Source organism: Leptodactylus fuscus, chromosome 9 (assembly GCF_031893055.1).
Source record: "Leptodactylus fuscus isolate aLepFus1 chromosome 9, aLepFus1.hap2, whole genome shotgun sequence".
Lineage (NCBI taxonomy): Eukaryota > Metazoa > Chordata > Amphibia > Anura > Leptodactylidae > Leptodactylus > Leptodactylus fuscus.
In genome coordinates this window covers 23270760-23284597 of record NC_134273.1, presented here as the reverse complement: position 1 = coordinate 23284597, position 13838 = coordinate 23270760, and the positions used below count along the sequence as shown (strand labels likewise).

At 43.2% G+C, this 13838-nt stretch overlaps 1 protein-coding gene across 1 annotated transcript in view; it reads left to right on the top strand.

The window, feature by feature from the left end:
- Nucleotides 1-13838, top strand: part of SEC16B (SEC16 homolog B, endoplasmic reticulum export factor) — a 144123-nt gene that overhangs the window by 102295 nt on the left and 27990 nt on the right. The window contains exons 22-26 of the mRNA XM_075287463.1: nucleotides 2402-2524; nucleotides 9838-9939; nucleotides 10735-10819; nucleotides 12316-12395; nucleotides 12474-12548. Coding sequence (XP_075143564.1) covers nucleotides 2402-2524; nucleotides 9838-9939; nucleotides 10735-10819; nucleotides 12316-12395; nucleotides 12474-12548 — 465 coding nt within the window. The remainder of the gene's footprint in view (nucleotides 1-2401; nucleotides 2525-9837; nucleotides 9940-10734; nucleotides 10820-12315; nucleotides 12396-12473; nucleotides 12549-13838) is intronic.

Below are 13838 nucleotides of genomic sequence, written 5' to 3'. Positions count from 1 at the left end.
CTGACAGGCTGGGGTATTAGGATTGCGAGCCTAGCGTATTCTTTTCTTGTGGTTTCACATGCATTGACACACATGAGTAGTCTCAGTCTCTCCACAAAACCGAAAAGCTGCGCTACTTCCGGAGACGGCCTCGAATTAAGAGTGGACACTCTATTCAGGGATAATACTAAATCAGACTACAAATAACTGTACTTCTTGCTAGCACACTGGGGCAGATATGCTAAGACTGGCATGGTATACACCAGTCTTATTAAGAGTCTTTGACATCTAATAAATCAGGCACATGTCTATGTGCCACAATGGAGGGCTATTCCAGGAATTGGTATAGATTTCCTATATATCTCACACTACAAACTAATATGTCGAGCTGAGGGGGCACCCCAACACTATGTCCTGATACGCCCACACTTACCAAAGGCACAGAGCAGGGAACGTGGCGCACATTTGGTGTGAGAAAATACCTTGCACTAAATGTGCACTACAGTATCACCAATCTATGGTAGAAAACTGGGATAATAAATCCCCCCCCACCAGTGGCGTAACTAGGAATAGCGGGGCCTCGTGGCGAACTTTTGACATGCCCCCCCCCCGACCGACACCGAAGACCTCGACCAACCCCCTCCTACGCATTCCTGCGCGTTCTGTTATGCCCCATAGTGGCCCCCGCACACATTATTATCCCCCATAGTGGCCCCTGCACACATTATTATCCCCCATAGTGGCCCCTGCACACAGTATTATCCCCCATAGTGGCCCCTGCACACAGTATTATCCCCCATAGTGGCCCCTGCACACAGTATTATCCCCCATACTGGCCCCTGCACACAGTATTATCCCCCATACTGGCCCCTGCACACAGTATTATGTCCCACTGTGGACACCCATAAACAATTATTATACTCTGGGGTCTTTTCAGACCCCAGAGTATAATAATCGGAGACCCGGGGGAATAAAAACATAAAAAACTACTGTTACTTACCTGTCACCCGGCTCCTACACTGTCTTCTCCGCTGCCGTCCTTCTTCAATGACGTCGGACGTCACATGACCCGGGACACAGGCCAGGTTCATGTGATGTCAGAGACGTCAGAAAGGACGTCAGGAAGGAGGCCTGGCAGGATCGTGGAGAGGTAAGTAACAGTGTTTTTTATGTTTCTTACCTCTCCCGGTCCGCCAATCATTATACTCGGGGGTCCGAAAAGACCCCCCGAGTATAATGATAGCAGCGGTAGCGACTGTCACCGGGCCCCTAATGTCCCGGGCCGTGTGGCAGCTGCCTCTGCTGCTATGGTGGTAGTTACGCCACTGCCCCCCACAGTGTATAGTAAATTGTACAATTGGAACAATTGTGTATGTTATGCGACAGATGAAGATATGAGTGCAAGATAAGACTACACAGGATTGTATGTCGTCTGTATACATAGATACTTATAGGCCTTTACAGAAACTGGCCCAAAAGACCCCAATCCATTAGATATTCGTAATCAAAACTATTTGCATAATTGCTTCATGTTAGATGGTTACAATGGAGGACATACCTTTTAAAGGGTTTTTCCAGCTAACAACACTTATGCCCTATCTACAGGATAAGAGTTAGCGCCCGACTACCAGGGCTCTGACTGCAGGACCACCAGAGAACGGGGGTCTGTGCCCCTTGTGTGAATGGAGTGGTAGTACATGTGCATGACAATTACTTGATTCACTTCTATGGGACTGGCAGAGATTGCTGAGTACAGCATCTGTCAATGTGAATGCATGCTATCACGAACTTACACAGAGGACTCGGTAATCCTTATGAGGGTCCGATTTCTCTGTGGATAGAGATGAGTGTTGTACGATGAATCCTTTCCCTCTAAAGGGGTTATATGTGTCTATGATATCGGTTGCTGTGGCCTCTTCATTACTGACCAAGCACACCGCTGGACATTGTACAGTGACGGTGTTTGGTTTCCATGTGATCAATGGAAGAGAAGCTCAATATCACAGTCCTTTTCCGGATCCATTCAGATCATGTTATTGACATCCGTTTAGCAAATCCATTTCATGGATGCAAAAATGGTTGCAAAAAACTGATGGACAGCCATCAGTAAAAAGCATCCATTTCTGTCTGTTTTTGTGGATGGACACAAAAATAGGATATACTACACTTTTGTGTCCAAGACAGAAAGGGATCCCTCATTTTAAAACTTTAATCCCTAGGTAAACGGATGACCATCAGGTTGTGTCCATGATTGCCTCCTTTTTTTTTGCATTCATTAAATGGATCTGGTACATGGATGTAAATAATGGGATCTGAATGGAGTCTAAAATTTACCAAAATTTGTTACATATGCAGATATTGAATCAATATGTTACATTACTTGTTATTTTTAAGATACCTGTTCTTTCTTTCACCACAATAGCATGTGCTCATGTCAAGACGGGTGAGCACAGTCTCCGAGACGTCTACTGTTTCAATGGAAGACGACGATGACGTTGAGGACAGATCTGGTGACGAAACTCCAGTACACAAGTCTGAAGACAAGGTGATGTATCAGACCTTCCTACTATTTCTATATTATATCTATATCGGGATGCCCCCCTCTGCCTCCCTTATGGGGTCATTTGATGGCGTACGATACGTTTTTTTCTACATCTATAAATGAATGCTCCAAGTACCTCCATTCGCTCCCCTTAGCTAGCCTTCTGCTTTGGGCTAAATTAACATTGATTATGTTTTCCCTGGAGTTTGTCTTTGTTCTGTACATAGCATAGCGCTTGTGATTAAATTTTAACTAGCCCTGTGCACGTTACAATACAAGCGAGCGTCAACAGCGAGAGGGGAGATATGAGCCGGATAAATCTTTAAATTCATCTGTACTGTTTTCTGTTAAATGGAATTTCGGCTTTTATTCTAAACAAGCTCATAGGGAATCATTAATCAAAGACTCCGGACCGAAAAACTAGCAGAAAATAGGAGCAACAGATGTATGGCTGTTTTGTGATCTTGATTTTTTTTACGCTATGAAATTACTTCTGTTGCCAAAACTGACACGCTACTCCCCGTATCTCTGATTCATCACTTTGATAGGTGTTGGATTAACAGTTTTATTGCATGAGGCTTAAAGGGGTATGCCCATCATAGTATATCGCTTCAGTCGGATTTGTGAAACCCCCTTCAGATCACCTGGAGAAGGGGTAAGAGCGAGTTTAGCTTTGCTCCAGGAAGGCTGAGAACACATGTGGTGGACTTGTAGATAGCGGTGGCTAACCTGCTGCGATGTACTGTATAATAGATCTAAAGGGGATAGGATTTAAAGGGGTTGTGCAACTGCACACACTTATCCTCTGTCCACAAGGCATTGGAATAAGTGTCAGGATCATTGGGGCATCTGAAGGTTCCCCTGATTCCTCCTTGTGAATGCAATTCTGTGACCTGCATTCTATTCACTGGGACCAGCAAACCCCATAGAAGTGAGTGAATCTGTAGTCTGGCATATCATTCACAGGGGGCATTTCTGCTCCTCCTTCTCCTAAATCACTTGCAGTCTCAGCCTTGCACCCCCAGTGATCTGATTCTTATCCTCTATCCTGTGTGTATAGTGACATAACCCCTTAAATAAATCCCATCCACACACTGCAGAAAAACCCAAAGTGTAAAATGGCTTGAGCATTCAGGACGTCAGTTATGATTGTGTGCGCAGCCATGTATGTTAACTAGAGATGAGCGAACAGTAAAATGTTCGATATTCGATATTCGTTTCGAGTAGCCCCTCAATATTCGACTACTCGAATCGAATATCGAACCCTATTATAGTCTATGGGGGGAAAATGCTCGTTTCAGGGGTAGGCAACATTCGATCAAATAGAACTTACCAAGTCCACGGGTGAGGGTCGGGCTGGATTCTCCGAGAAGTCTTCTCCGTGCAGCGTCCCCGCGGCGTCTTCCGGCTCTGAATTCACTCTGCCAGGCATTGGGCCTGGGCAGAGCTGACTGCGCATGCCCGCACTACAAGAAAATGGCCGCTTACAGTCAAAGCGGCCATTTTCTTGTAGCGTGGGCATGCACAGTTGGCTCTGCACAGGTCGATGCCTGGCAGAGTGAATTCAGAGCCGGAAGACGCCGCGGGGAAGCTGCGTGGAAAAGACTTCTAAAGGTAGGAGAAGAACCAGCGTTGATTGGCCGACTGTATAGCATTTGGCCAATCAACGCTGGTTCTGCATCAAATTTTTCCATTCGAATAGTGAGTAGTATTCGATCGAGTACGAGTATTTCAAATACAGTAGTATTCGATCGAATACCTACTCGATCGAATACTACTCGCTCATCTCTATTGTTACCCAAAAAACAGATTCCATCTCTAGAATCACTGCTAAAAGCTATAAGATTTTGGCTAAAGATCCAGATAGTGAAACGCAGATGGAAAACGTAGCAGAACGTTTTTCTCAGCAGATTTATTAGGCCAGTTGCAGGCAACCGTACTGTGGGTCAGTGCGCTGTGTATTTCACAGAGAGCGCACCGACCCATTCGGGTGATTTTCAGTGACAGTCCAGACCACGTCAGATAGGACAGGTGCTATTTTTGTCCTGTTTTGCGGCCCCTCCTTTCTGTTTTGCTATTCATTTAATGAAAGGAGCTGCAGAAGCATGGCCCATGCACGGACAGCACACGGGGACATCATCGTGTCCCCTGTGTGCAGCCCGTGCTTTTAGAATCACAACAGGCTGGTTGCTCCATGGTCAACTGCAAGGCTTTAAACCCATAGGAAAAACATCAGCATTTGCCCTTGGTATAATTGACATGAGGGGGCGATGCCATTGATCCTAAGAGATAATTTAAGTGCCCTTGTTGCTCCAAACAGGCGCTGATTCAGGTAAGCCTAACTTATCTATCTGCAGGGCTGGATTAATACGCTGGATCTGGTGGGAAACTTTCTCTAAAAAGTAGAACAAAAAAAAAGTAAAATCCATCGTAGGCTACTGAATAGGAAATCTACCTAAACACCCCATGTCCCTTCATATTCCATTAGAGTTGCAATTGAGGAACCTTGGAAAGAAAGTCAAGGGGTCCCTTGTATTGTAAATTCAGTTATATTGGACGTCTCCTGTTTTTACCAAAACAAGTACAACCAAATAACGTTGGAATTTTTGGACAAAATCCGACTCGACTCGACTGAAGACAACTCAACTCATCTTACTGTATTTTTGGTGATTTTTTATATTTTTCAGGGAAAGCCTATAATTCCAGGGTACAGTATTTTTATTGCAGTTGTTTTGTTGGATTTCTTAACGTGATTTACAACTCTTCCTTAGATTGCATATTGCCTGTCACAGCACAGGATGAGGGTCGATGTCATGGGCGGGAGACAGAAGTTCTCAGATTCCTTCGTTTTTTTTTAAACAAATGGAAAAGAAACAAAAGGAAGCCATGCATGACCTATAATAGCAAAGTCTATGGCCGTACACGCAATAACAGGGAGACAATAAGACCTGTTGAGACCTCACTAGGATAGTATGGGCATAACAGAGGGGGGCGCTGTGTCTGGCGTCATGCGCTGAAGTTCTCGGCTTCTTTCTTAAACTTTGGTTTGCCTCTGTACTTTTATATTATTTCATTGTTACTGGTTGTAAAAGAGAGCGCGGAGTCGTACCAACCATCACATATAACATTTAGAGAGCAATTACAGGCCCATCTGTCGCCATCAAATCTGTGTTATATTCGGTGTTAGCTTATAATATACATTTTTAAGGTAAATGGCATTTCTGATTTTTTTAGTGTCTCATTCTGCAGTTTTTCAGGGAGATAACTGCGTGTAGATGTTGAAGATATACATTACATTAATACGATTTTGGAAGGACCAAACAAACATCTCATTTGTACAATACGTCGGTATGCTGATTTTTTTCCTTATGATACATTTTGGGCCACAGAAGGACAACTCTTTGTGTCTCTGACCAGGGGCGTAACTATCGGGGTAGCAGCAGTAGCGGCTGCCACAGGGCCCGGGACATTAGGGGGCCTGGCGGCAACCACTACCGCTGTGGATTTTTTTTCTTTCAGTAGTCCATTACCTGCTGGAGTAACTAAAGCTGGTAACGGGCCCTATTTACTTACTGATCCTGGCTCCTGCTCACGATCGCCGGCGCTTCTACTTCTGTGATCAGGAGCCGGGATCAGTAAGTTAGGTTGCAGGCCTGCGAACCCCACAAACATTATTATTATACTCGGAGAGGGGGACTTTTCAGACCCCAAGTATAATGATCAAAGAGCTAGGAGAGGTGAGGGATTATAAAAAACATTTTTACTTACCTGCCTCTGGAAGACTTTCGGGCCCAATTGGTGACGTCTCATGGACCGGGGCCTGCATCCTTATGCGTTGCGACGCAAGCCCAGCTCACATGACGTCTGGTCCATCACTGAAGATGGCCGACATCACCGAGGAGTGTGCCAGAGCCAGGGTGAGGTAAGTAACAGTGTTTTTTTATATTTGTATCCTCCCCTGGGTCTCTGATTATTATAGTCTGGGGTCTGTTCAGTCAGTCAAAAGTTGCCACAAGGCCCCACCATTCCTAGTTACGCCACTGTCTCTGACAGTGTCTTATTCCCTTGTCCTGATTGAGAACCTCTCAAAATATTTTTTATCCTCTATGCATAGAAGGTCCGAACACTGAGGACCCCACTGATCCTAATAGTAAGAGGGTGTTTTACTCCTATTGATAATGTATTGGTGGATGTAGAGTCTCATTCCAATGAGACTCCTTGAGGTAAGTGCTGTACTTTGTCTATCTCTAGTGCGCCTGTTGAACTGAAACAACTGGGGGCATGTCCGTGTTCACGACTACTTTTCCAATGGAAGTACCCCCTCCTTTCCATGATTGGTGAAGGTCGATAAACTATCCACCTTTCTATGGATATATAAATAATTTTCATTGCATAACCCCTCCAGAAGTTTCTGTCAACAGCTTCCAATTGAGAAGACATGCATGTTTGGCCAAACGGAGCATACATGGGTGAGGACCTGGAGGGATAACTGTATGGTCTAAGACTCTAGACTGTGGAAATGGAGTTGGCCCTAGTGACTATACATTAATGGTCAATTGCATGTATAAATTTAATAAAAAATATCAATATATACTGTATATGTGCCACTACTATGTTGTGTTACTTTAACAATGGTATGACTATTTTAAAGAACCCGTCCGCTAAAAGAGATAATGATACTGTATGTGAGGCCAGGCGCGTAGACTGGGGCCAACTGGACGGTTTTCAACCATGTCATTAATTCTCACATGATTAATAGCTGAGAAAACCCGGTGTGATTCAATCAGACTTTACACGTCTAATCCCATGTTCTTAACATAATAGTTAGGAAATGAGCGATCGCTGTTACAGGATTAATCACATTGAGCAGTTAGAAATTGCCCAAGTAGCCCGGCCTTTATATAAAGCTTAACAGGACGGCAGTCCATTGGAGTGGAGACGAGACTATAATAAGCTAACAAGCTTTTAGATCCCATTCTGCTGAAAAATGCTTATTAAAGAATTCAGTCAATGGTTGATACTAAGATGCATAATGTGGCCAATGTAGTGCAATATATCTACACTTTTCCTTAACCAAGGACCTTGTACCTAGACTCAGACTGGCCTAGAGGTAAACTGATAAATCCACTGATGGGCCTCTGAGCCAAGATGGGCCCCCTGCCTCCTATCACCTGCATAAATGGTGTCAGGTATAATATACCTACTAGATAAATATTCAGTGAGCAGCAACATAACAGCCTGTGTGTACTACCTTCTTATTATTGCTGTCATACAGTCCTATGAAAAAGTTTGGGCACCCCTATTAATCTTAATCATTTTTAGTTCTAAATATTTTGGTGTTTGCAGCAGCCATTTCAGTTTGATATATCTAATAACTGATGGACACAGTAATATTTCAGGACTGAGATTAGGTTTATTGTACTAACAGAAAATGTGCAATATGCATTAAACCAAAATTTGACCAGTGCAAAAGTATGGGCACCTCAACAGAAAAGTGACATTAATATTTAGTAGATCCTCCTTTTGCAAAGATAACAGCCTCTAGTCGCTTCCTGTAGCTTTTAATCAGTTCCTGGATCCTGGATGAAGGTATTTTGGACCATTCCTCTTTACAAAACAATTCAAGTTCAGTTAAGTTAGATGGTCGCCGAGCATGGACAGCCCGCTTCAAATCATCCCACAGATGTTCAATGATATTCAGGTCTGGGGACTGGGATGGCCATTCCAGAACATTGTAATTGTTCCTCTGCATGAATGCCTGAGTTGATTTGGAGCAGTGTTTTGGATCATTGTCTTGCTGAAATATCTATCCCCGGCGTAACTTCAACTTCGTCACTGATTCTTGAACATTATTCTCAAGAATCTGCTGATACTGAGTGGAATCCATGCGACCCTCAACTTTAACAAGATTCCCGGTGCCGGCATTGGCCACACAGCCCCAAAGCATGATGGAACCTCCACCAAATTTTACAGTGGGTAGCAAGTGTTTTTCTTGGAATGCTGTTTTTTTTTGGACACCATGCATAACGCCTTTTTGTATGACCAAACAACTCAGTCTTTGTTTCAACAGTCCACAGGCTTGTCCAAATGTGCTTTTACATACCTAAGGGGGCTCTGTTTGTGGCGTGGTTGCAGAAACAGCTTCTTTCTCATTAATCTCCCATACAGCTTCTCCTTGTGCAAAGTGCGCTGTATTGTTGACCGATGCATAGTGACACCATCTGCAGCAAGATGATGCTGCAGCTCTTTGGAGGTGGTCTGTGGATTGTCCTTGACTGTTCTCACCATTCTTCTTCTCTGCCTTTCTGATATTTTTCTTGGCCTGCCACTTCTGGGCTTAACAAGAACTGTCCCTGTGGTCTTCCATTTCCTTACTATGTTCCTCACAGTGGAAACTGACAGGTTAAATCTCTGAGACAACTTTTTGTATTCTGCCCATGAACAACTATGTTGAACAATCTTTGTTTTCAGATCATTTGAGAGCGGGCTGCCCATTCTCGGTGACCATCAAACTTAACTGAACTTGAATTGTTTTGTAAAGAGGAATGGTCCAAAATACCTTCATCCAGGATCCAGGAACTGATTAAAAGCTACAGGAAGCGACTAGAGGCTGTTATCTCTGCAAAAGGAGGATCTACTAAATATTAATGTCACTTTTCTGTTGAGGTGCCCATACTTTTGCACCGGTCAAATTTTGGTTTAATGCATATTGCACATTTTCTGTTAGTACAATAAACCTCATTTCAATCCTGAAATATTACTGTGTCCATCAGTTATTAGATATATCAAACTGACATGGCTGCTGCAAACACCAAAATATTTAGAACTAAAAATTATTAAAATTAATAGGGGTGCCCAAACTTTTTCATAGGACTGTAGATGCATTGGATGGCTGAGATGACCAATGGGATGGAACCTGATGCTCATTTTGGGGAGTTATCTGCCCCAAAAATCAGCCATGTGTTTGTAAACTGGTACACCTTGCTTTACTGCGCATGCACCAGACCTGGAGTCAGATGCTAGACATGGCCATTGGGACATCAGTCAATCCAGGTTCTCCAGTATGTCTGGGAGGGCAGCATCACCTATGTCAACTTTTTATTATAGATAATGAAGGAATATAAGATTAGTATAGTGACAAGGTCACTGTTCTGGTGGATTAGGGGGTATAAAATCGTATCCCCCACGACCAGGTCGTTGGCTTTGGCCATGAGAGATAGGACTGAATAAATGACAAATGTCATGTTGTTCTGAGACTAATAAGATTGGATTTTGTGCCCTCATCTACTCACAATTCCCCTGTTCCTCTCATACAGGGATCCTCCTTTGGATGGTTTAGTTGGTTCCGTTCCAAGCCAGCGAAAGAAACTACAGTCCCACCAAGAGATACACAAATTCCACCAAAATCTTCATCTAAGGTAATAATGCCATTAAATATGGTGTCAATAAAGCTGTTTCTATCATAGACATTTCTGGTATATCTACAGGATTTCGGCAACATCTAGGATCAATATCTATGTTGACAATGGGGGCAGTATGGAGTCTTGCCCCTCCTCCACATCCAGGAAGAGAATAATTGGACATTCATTGAACATTCATTTCTATAGGAGTTATGTAACTGCTCGACGTAGGTGCACTCTGAGATGGGACCTGCTCCTATCAGGCAGTTATGGCATGTCCGTTGGGTGGGAATACCTCTTTATCGGATTCCTATCTCCAGAAATCACTGCTGAGATGGAAACTACTGCCAAGTCCAGCCCCTAGGGTGGGACATATGGGAACAACTGTATAGGTTTCTCTCTATGTTGTTCCTGTAACTCCCATAGAGAAGAAAGGGAGCTATGGAAGTAGTGTAGCTCCAATGGGAGTTATGGGAACAGAGTAGGGCAGCGTGGCTTGGCTCTTACCAGAGGTTTTAGCCATGCAGTTTAGTGGGGTGGGAAGGTGTCATTATTTGCTTCTCAACTGTGATTTGCCAAGATAAGAATAACCCAAAGGTTTACTACTATTCACTTAAGGACCAAAGGTTTTTATGATAAATTGGATCCTCTTATATTAAAAAACATAGGCTTTCAATACAGACAAAAAAATTATATGAGGACCAGCCAAACATGGACATTTCGTAGTATACGTCTTGAAGTTCTCCTAAGTGTAGTACAGAGATGTGATGTCATTCTCGTAGATGCTAAACTTGATCCTTAATATGTCCTTAGGCTCCAGTAGAATATGACAATTTCCAGCAGCCGCCTCCACCTGCTTACCAGCCACCAGCAGCCACCAGTCACTCATTTCACACAGGTATGGCTATTGTTTCCAATGTCCTCAACAGATTCCTATATGATTTACAAAAACATTTAAAAAATTGTTATTATTTAGATTTTTTTCCCTATCAGAGGCATCATCATTATGACAATGCCAGATACAATGCCCATACGTGACATAGTATGAGTGATCCGATTGGTAACAACTGCTGGTGTGAAGTACATGACCATTGGGTCCCCAGGGGCCGCTCACTTCACCCTCAAGGCTGGGAGAGTGATCTGATGATCTGATTGGTAACAAATTGGGTTTGTTACAAACTTTCCAAAAACCTTGGATTTTGGGGGTTTGCAAGTGTTAAGATGTTGGCGTGAACTACATGACCATTGGGTTCCCAAGGGTCGTGCACTTCGCTCTCGAGGCTTGGAGAGAACATTGATGCAGCAAGGGAGTTGAGAGGTCAATTGGGGTCAATATGACTGTTTATTATTTTTTTGCACCCCCCTAGACTTCCAATTATTATACTATGGGGTCTGAAGAGTCCTTAGACTATAATAATACCACTTAAGATATTGGTGAAATGAATCATCTCTAATGATATCCCGATCTCCGAGCACCAGAAATCACCCGACAAGTGAATTTTTAATTTCCAATAATAACCAGACACAGTAATAACATACGTAAAGGGGCTTTTATTTTCCCTTAGTTACATACAGTATATACTAATGGGTTCACCCTGAACATAATTTATTGTATAACAGGGTATAATATCTATTAGTTATAATGTTGCACCAATGCGTCTTGCTCTGTATTCGATATCCTCCTCATTTTAATGCAGTCAGGGAGATACTTTGGATAATTTATAAGCCGTGCACAATACGATAAGGTGGTTTTTCTGGGAAAAAAAAAAATAAAAAAATAAAAAAAAACACCTTGTGTCAGCGGGCATAAATGTTGGCGAGCAATTTATGTTTATCACGGCGAAGAGGACAGAAAATGGATCAACACAGTAAAATAAACGCCCGCTTGCCCTTTTCTGTACATTGATCCTGCCGCCCCAGTGTATTGCTCGGGCAATCTATCAATGGATATACACATAAAAACAGACTACAGGCTTTTTAATTATTGATTGACCACAAACCAAAGTCTACACTTAGCAAAATGCAGAAGCAAAGTAGGAAAGGATATTTATCAACCTGTAAAAAGGGAATTAGAAGGCGGACCACAAATGCACCACTTGTATAACATTACCCGTCATTAGCTTCTATAATGAATCACTTGTGGATTTTACCTGGATCCTGGGAGAATATATTCATTATATGGCACAGGCTGATTAAAGAGGGATTCTGGCAGCGCACCGAGATTTCCTGGTTTGATGTCGACTTGTGAAGTGTTTGATTTGACTCCCTGAAACTCCTTAATCCCACTGGGAATGAAATAATGACACAGTGTTCACAAACTACCATCTCTAGAAAGCAGGGATGCCCTCGTATCAAAGCCGAGTCACAGATCCTTTGTATGATACTCTATGGCAGGAATTAAAGAAGCGGAAGATCTGCAGAAGATCAGTAGCAGTTCAGTATCATCAGAGATCCAGGGTCAGCGGGAGACCATGGTAAAGTACCAAACTGGGGACTGTAGGGTTAAGTTACTGAAGTTCTTCTATGATATAACTTACTCTTTTGGGTTTTAGGGCACTTTTCCAAACGTCCCTGGAAGTCAGATAAACCAGCCGACTGGAGTGATTCCCCTCTATAACCCCACACAGGTAATTTTTTCCTTCTTTAGAGCTTTATACATAGACCAGATCACAAGACACTAGGCCAGGGGTCAGCAAACTTCGTCACTCCAAATGCTGTGAAACTACAACTCGCAACATGCTCCATTCACTTCCTTGGGAATTCCAAAAATAGAGCAAGTATGCATGCTGGGAGTCGTAGTTTTACAACAGCTGGAGTGCCGAAGGTTGCCTACTAGAGATGAGTGAGTAGTATTCAATCGAGTAGGTATTCGATCGAATACTATGGTATTCTAAATACTCATACTCGATCGAGTACCACTCGCTATTCGAATGGAAAAGTTCGATGCAGAACCAGCATTGATTGGCCGAATGCTATACAGTCAGCCAATCAACGCTGGTTCTTCTCCTACCTTTAGAAGTCTTCTCCGTGCAGCTTCCCTGCGGCGTCTTCCGACTCTTCATTCACTCTGCCAGGCATCGGGCCTGGGCAGAGCCGACTGCGCATGTGCGCTTGTAGTGCTTGTAGTGCGGACATGCGCAGTCGGCTCTGCCCAGGCCCGATGCCTGACAGAGTGAATTCAGAACCGGAAGATGCCGCGGGGACACTGCACGGAGAAGACTTCTCGGAGGATCCAGCCCGACCCTCACTCGTGGACTTGGTAAGTGTAATTTGATCGAATGTTGCCTACCCCTGAAACGAGCATTTTCCCCCCATAGACTATAATAGTATTCGAGATTCGATTCGAGTAGTCGGATATTGAGGGGCTACTCGAAACGAATATCGAACATTTTACTGTTCGCTCATCTCTATTGCCTACCCCTGCTCTAGGCATTATCTTCAGCTTTGTAAGTGGTAACAGATCACCGGTCATTCTTGCAGTGTCTCATGTTCACTTTTCAGTAAACAGATTGGTAGACATTGAAACTTATCCAATAACATGATATGGGGGGTGCAGAATATCAGTGGGATATAGAGATGCTATTAGATTTCCATTGCATTCCACAAAAAAATACATATGTGTCTTTCCTTACCCTGTGACTCCAGATATGTGTGGCATGAGATAACCAGCTTTAACTAAAAACATGATTTGGCAATGCTCTGTGTTAAGATATACATGCTACATGTGGGTTGCGGTCTATTGAGGGTTTTGCTAATAAGTTACAAATCAATATTGCATTTAGTGTTGGACGAATCCCGTGAACTTCAGATTGTTAACATTCATGGGGTTTGCCTGGCAGTTGCTATTATTATACTCTGAGGTCCCTTCGGACTGCAAAGAATAATAAGCGGAGAAACAGGAGGTACGGAAACATAGC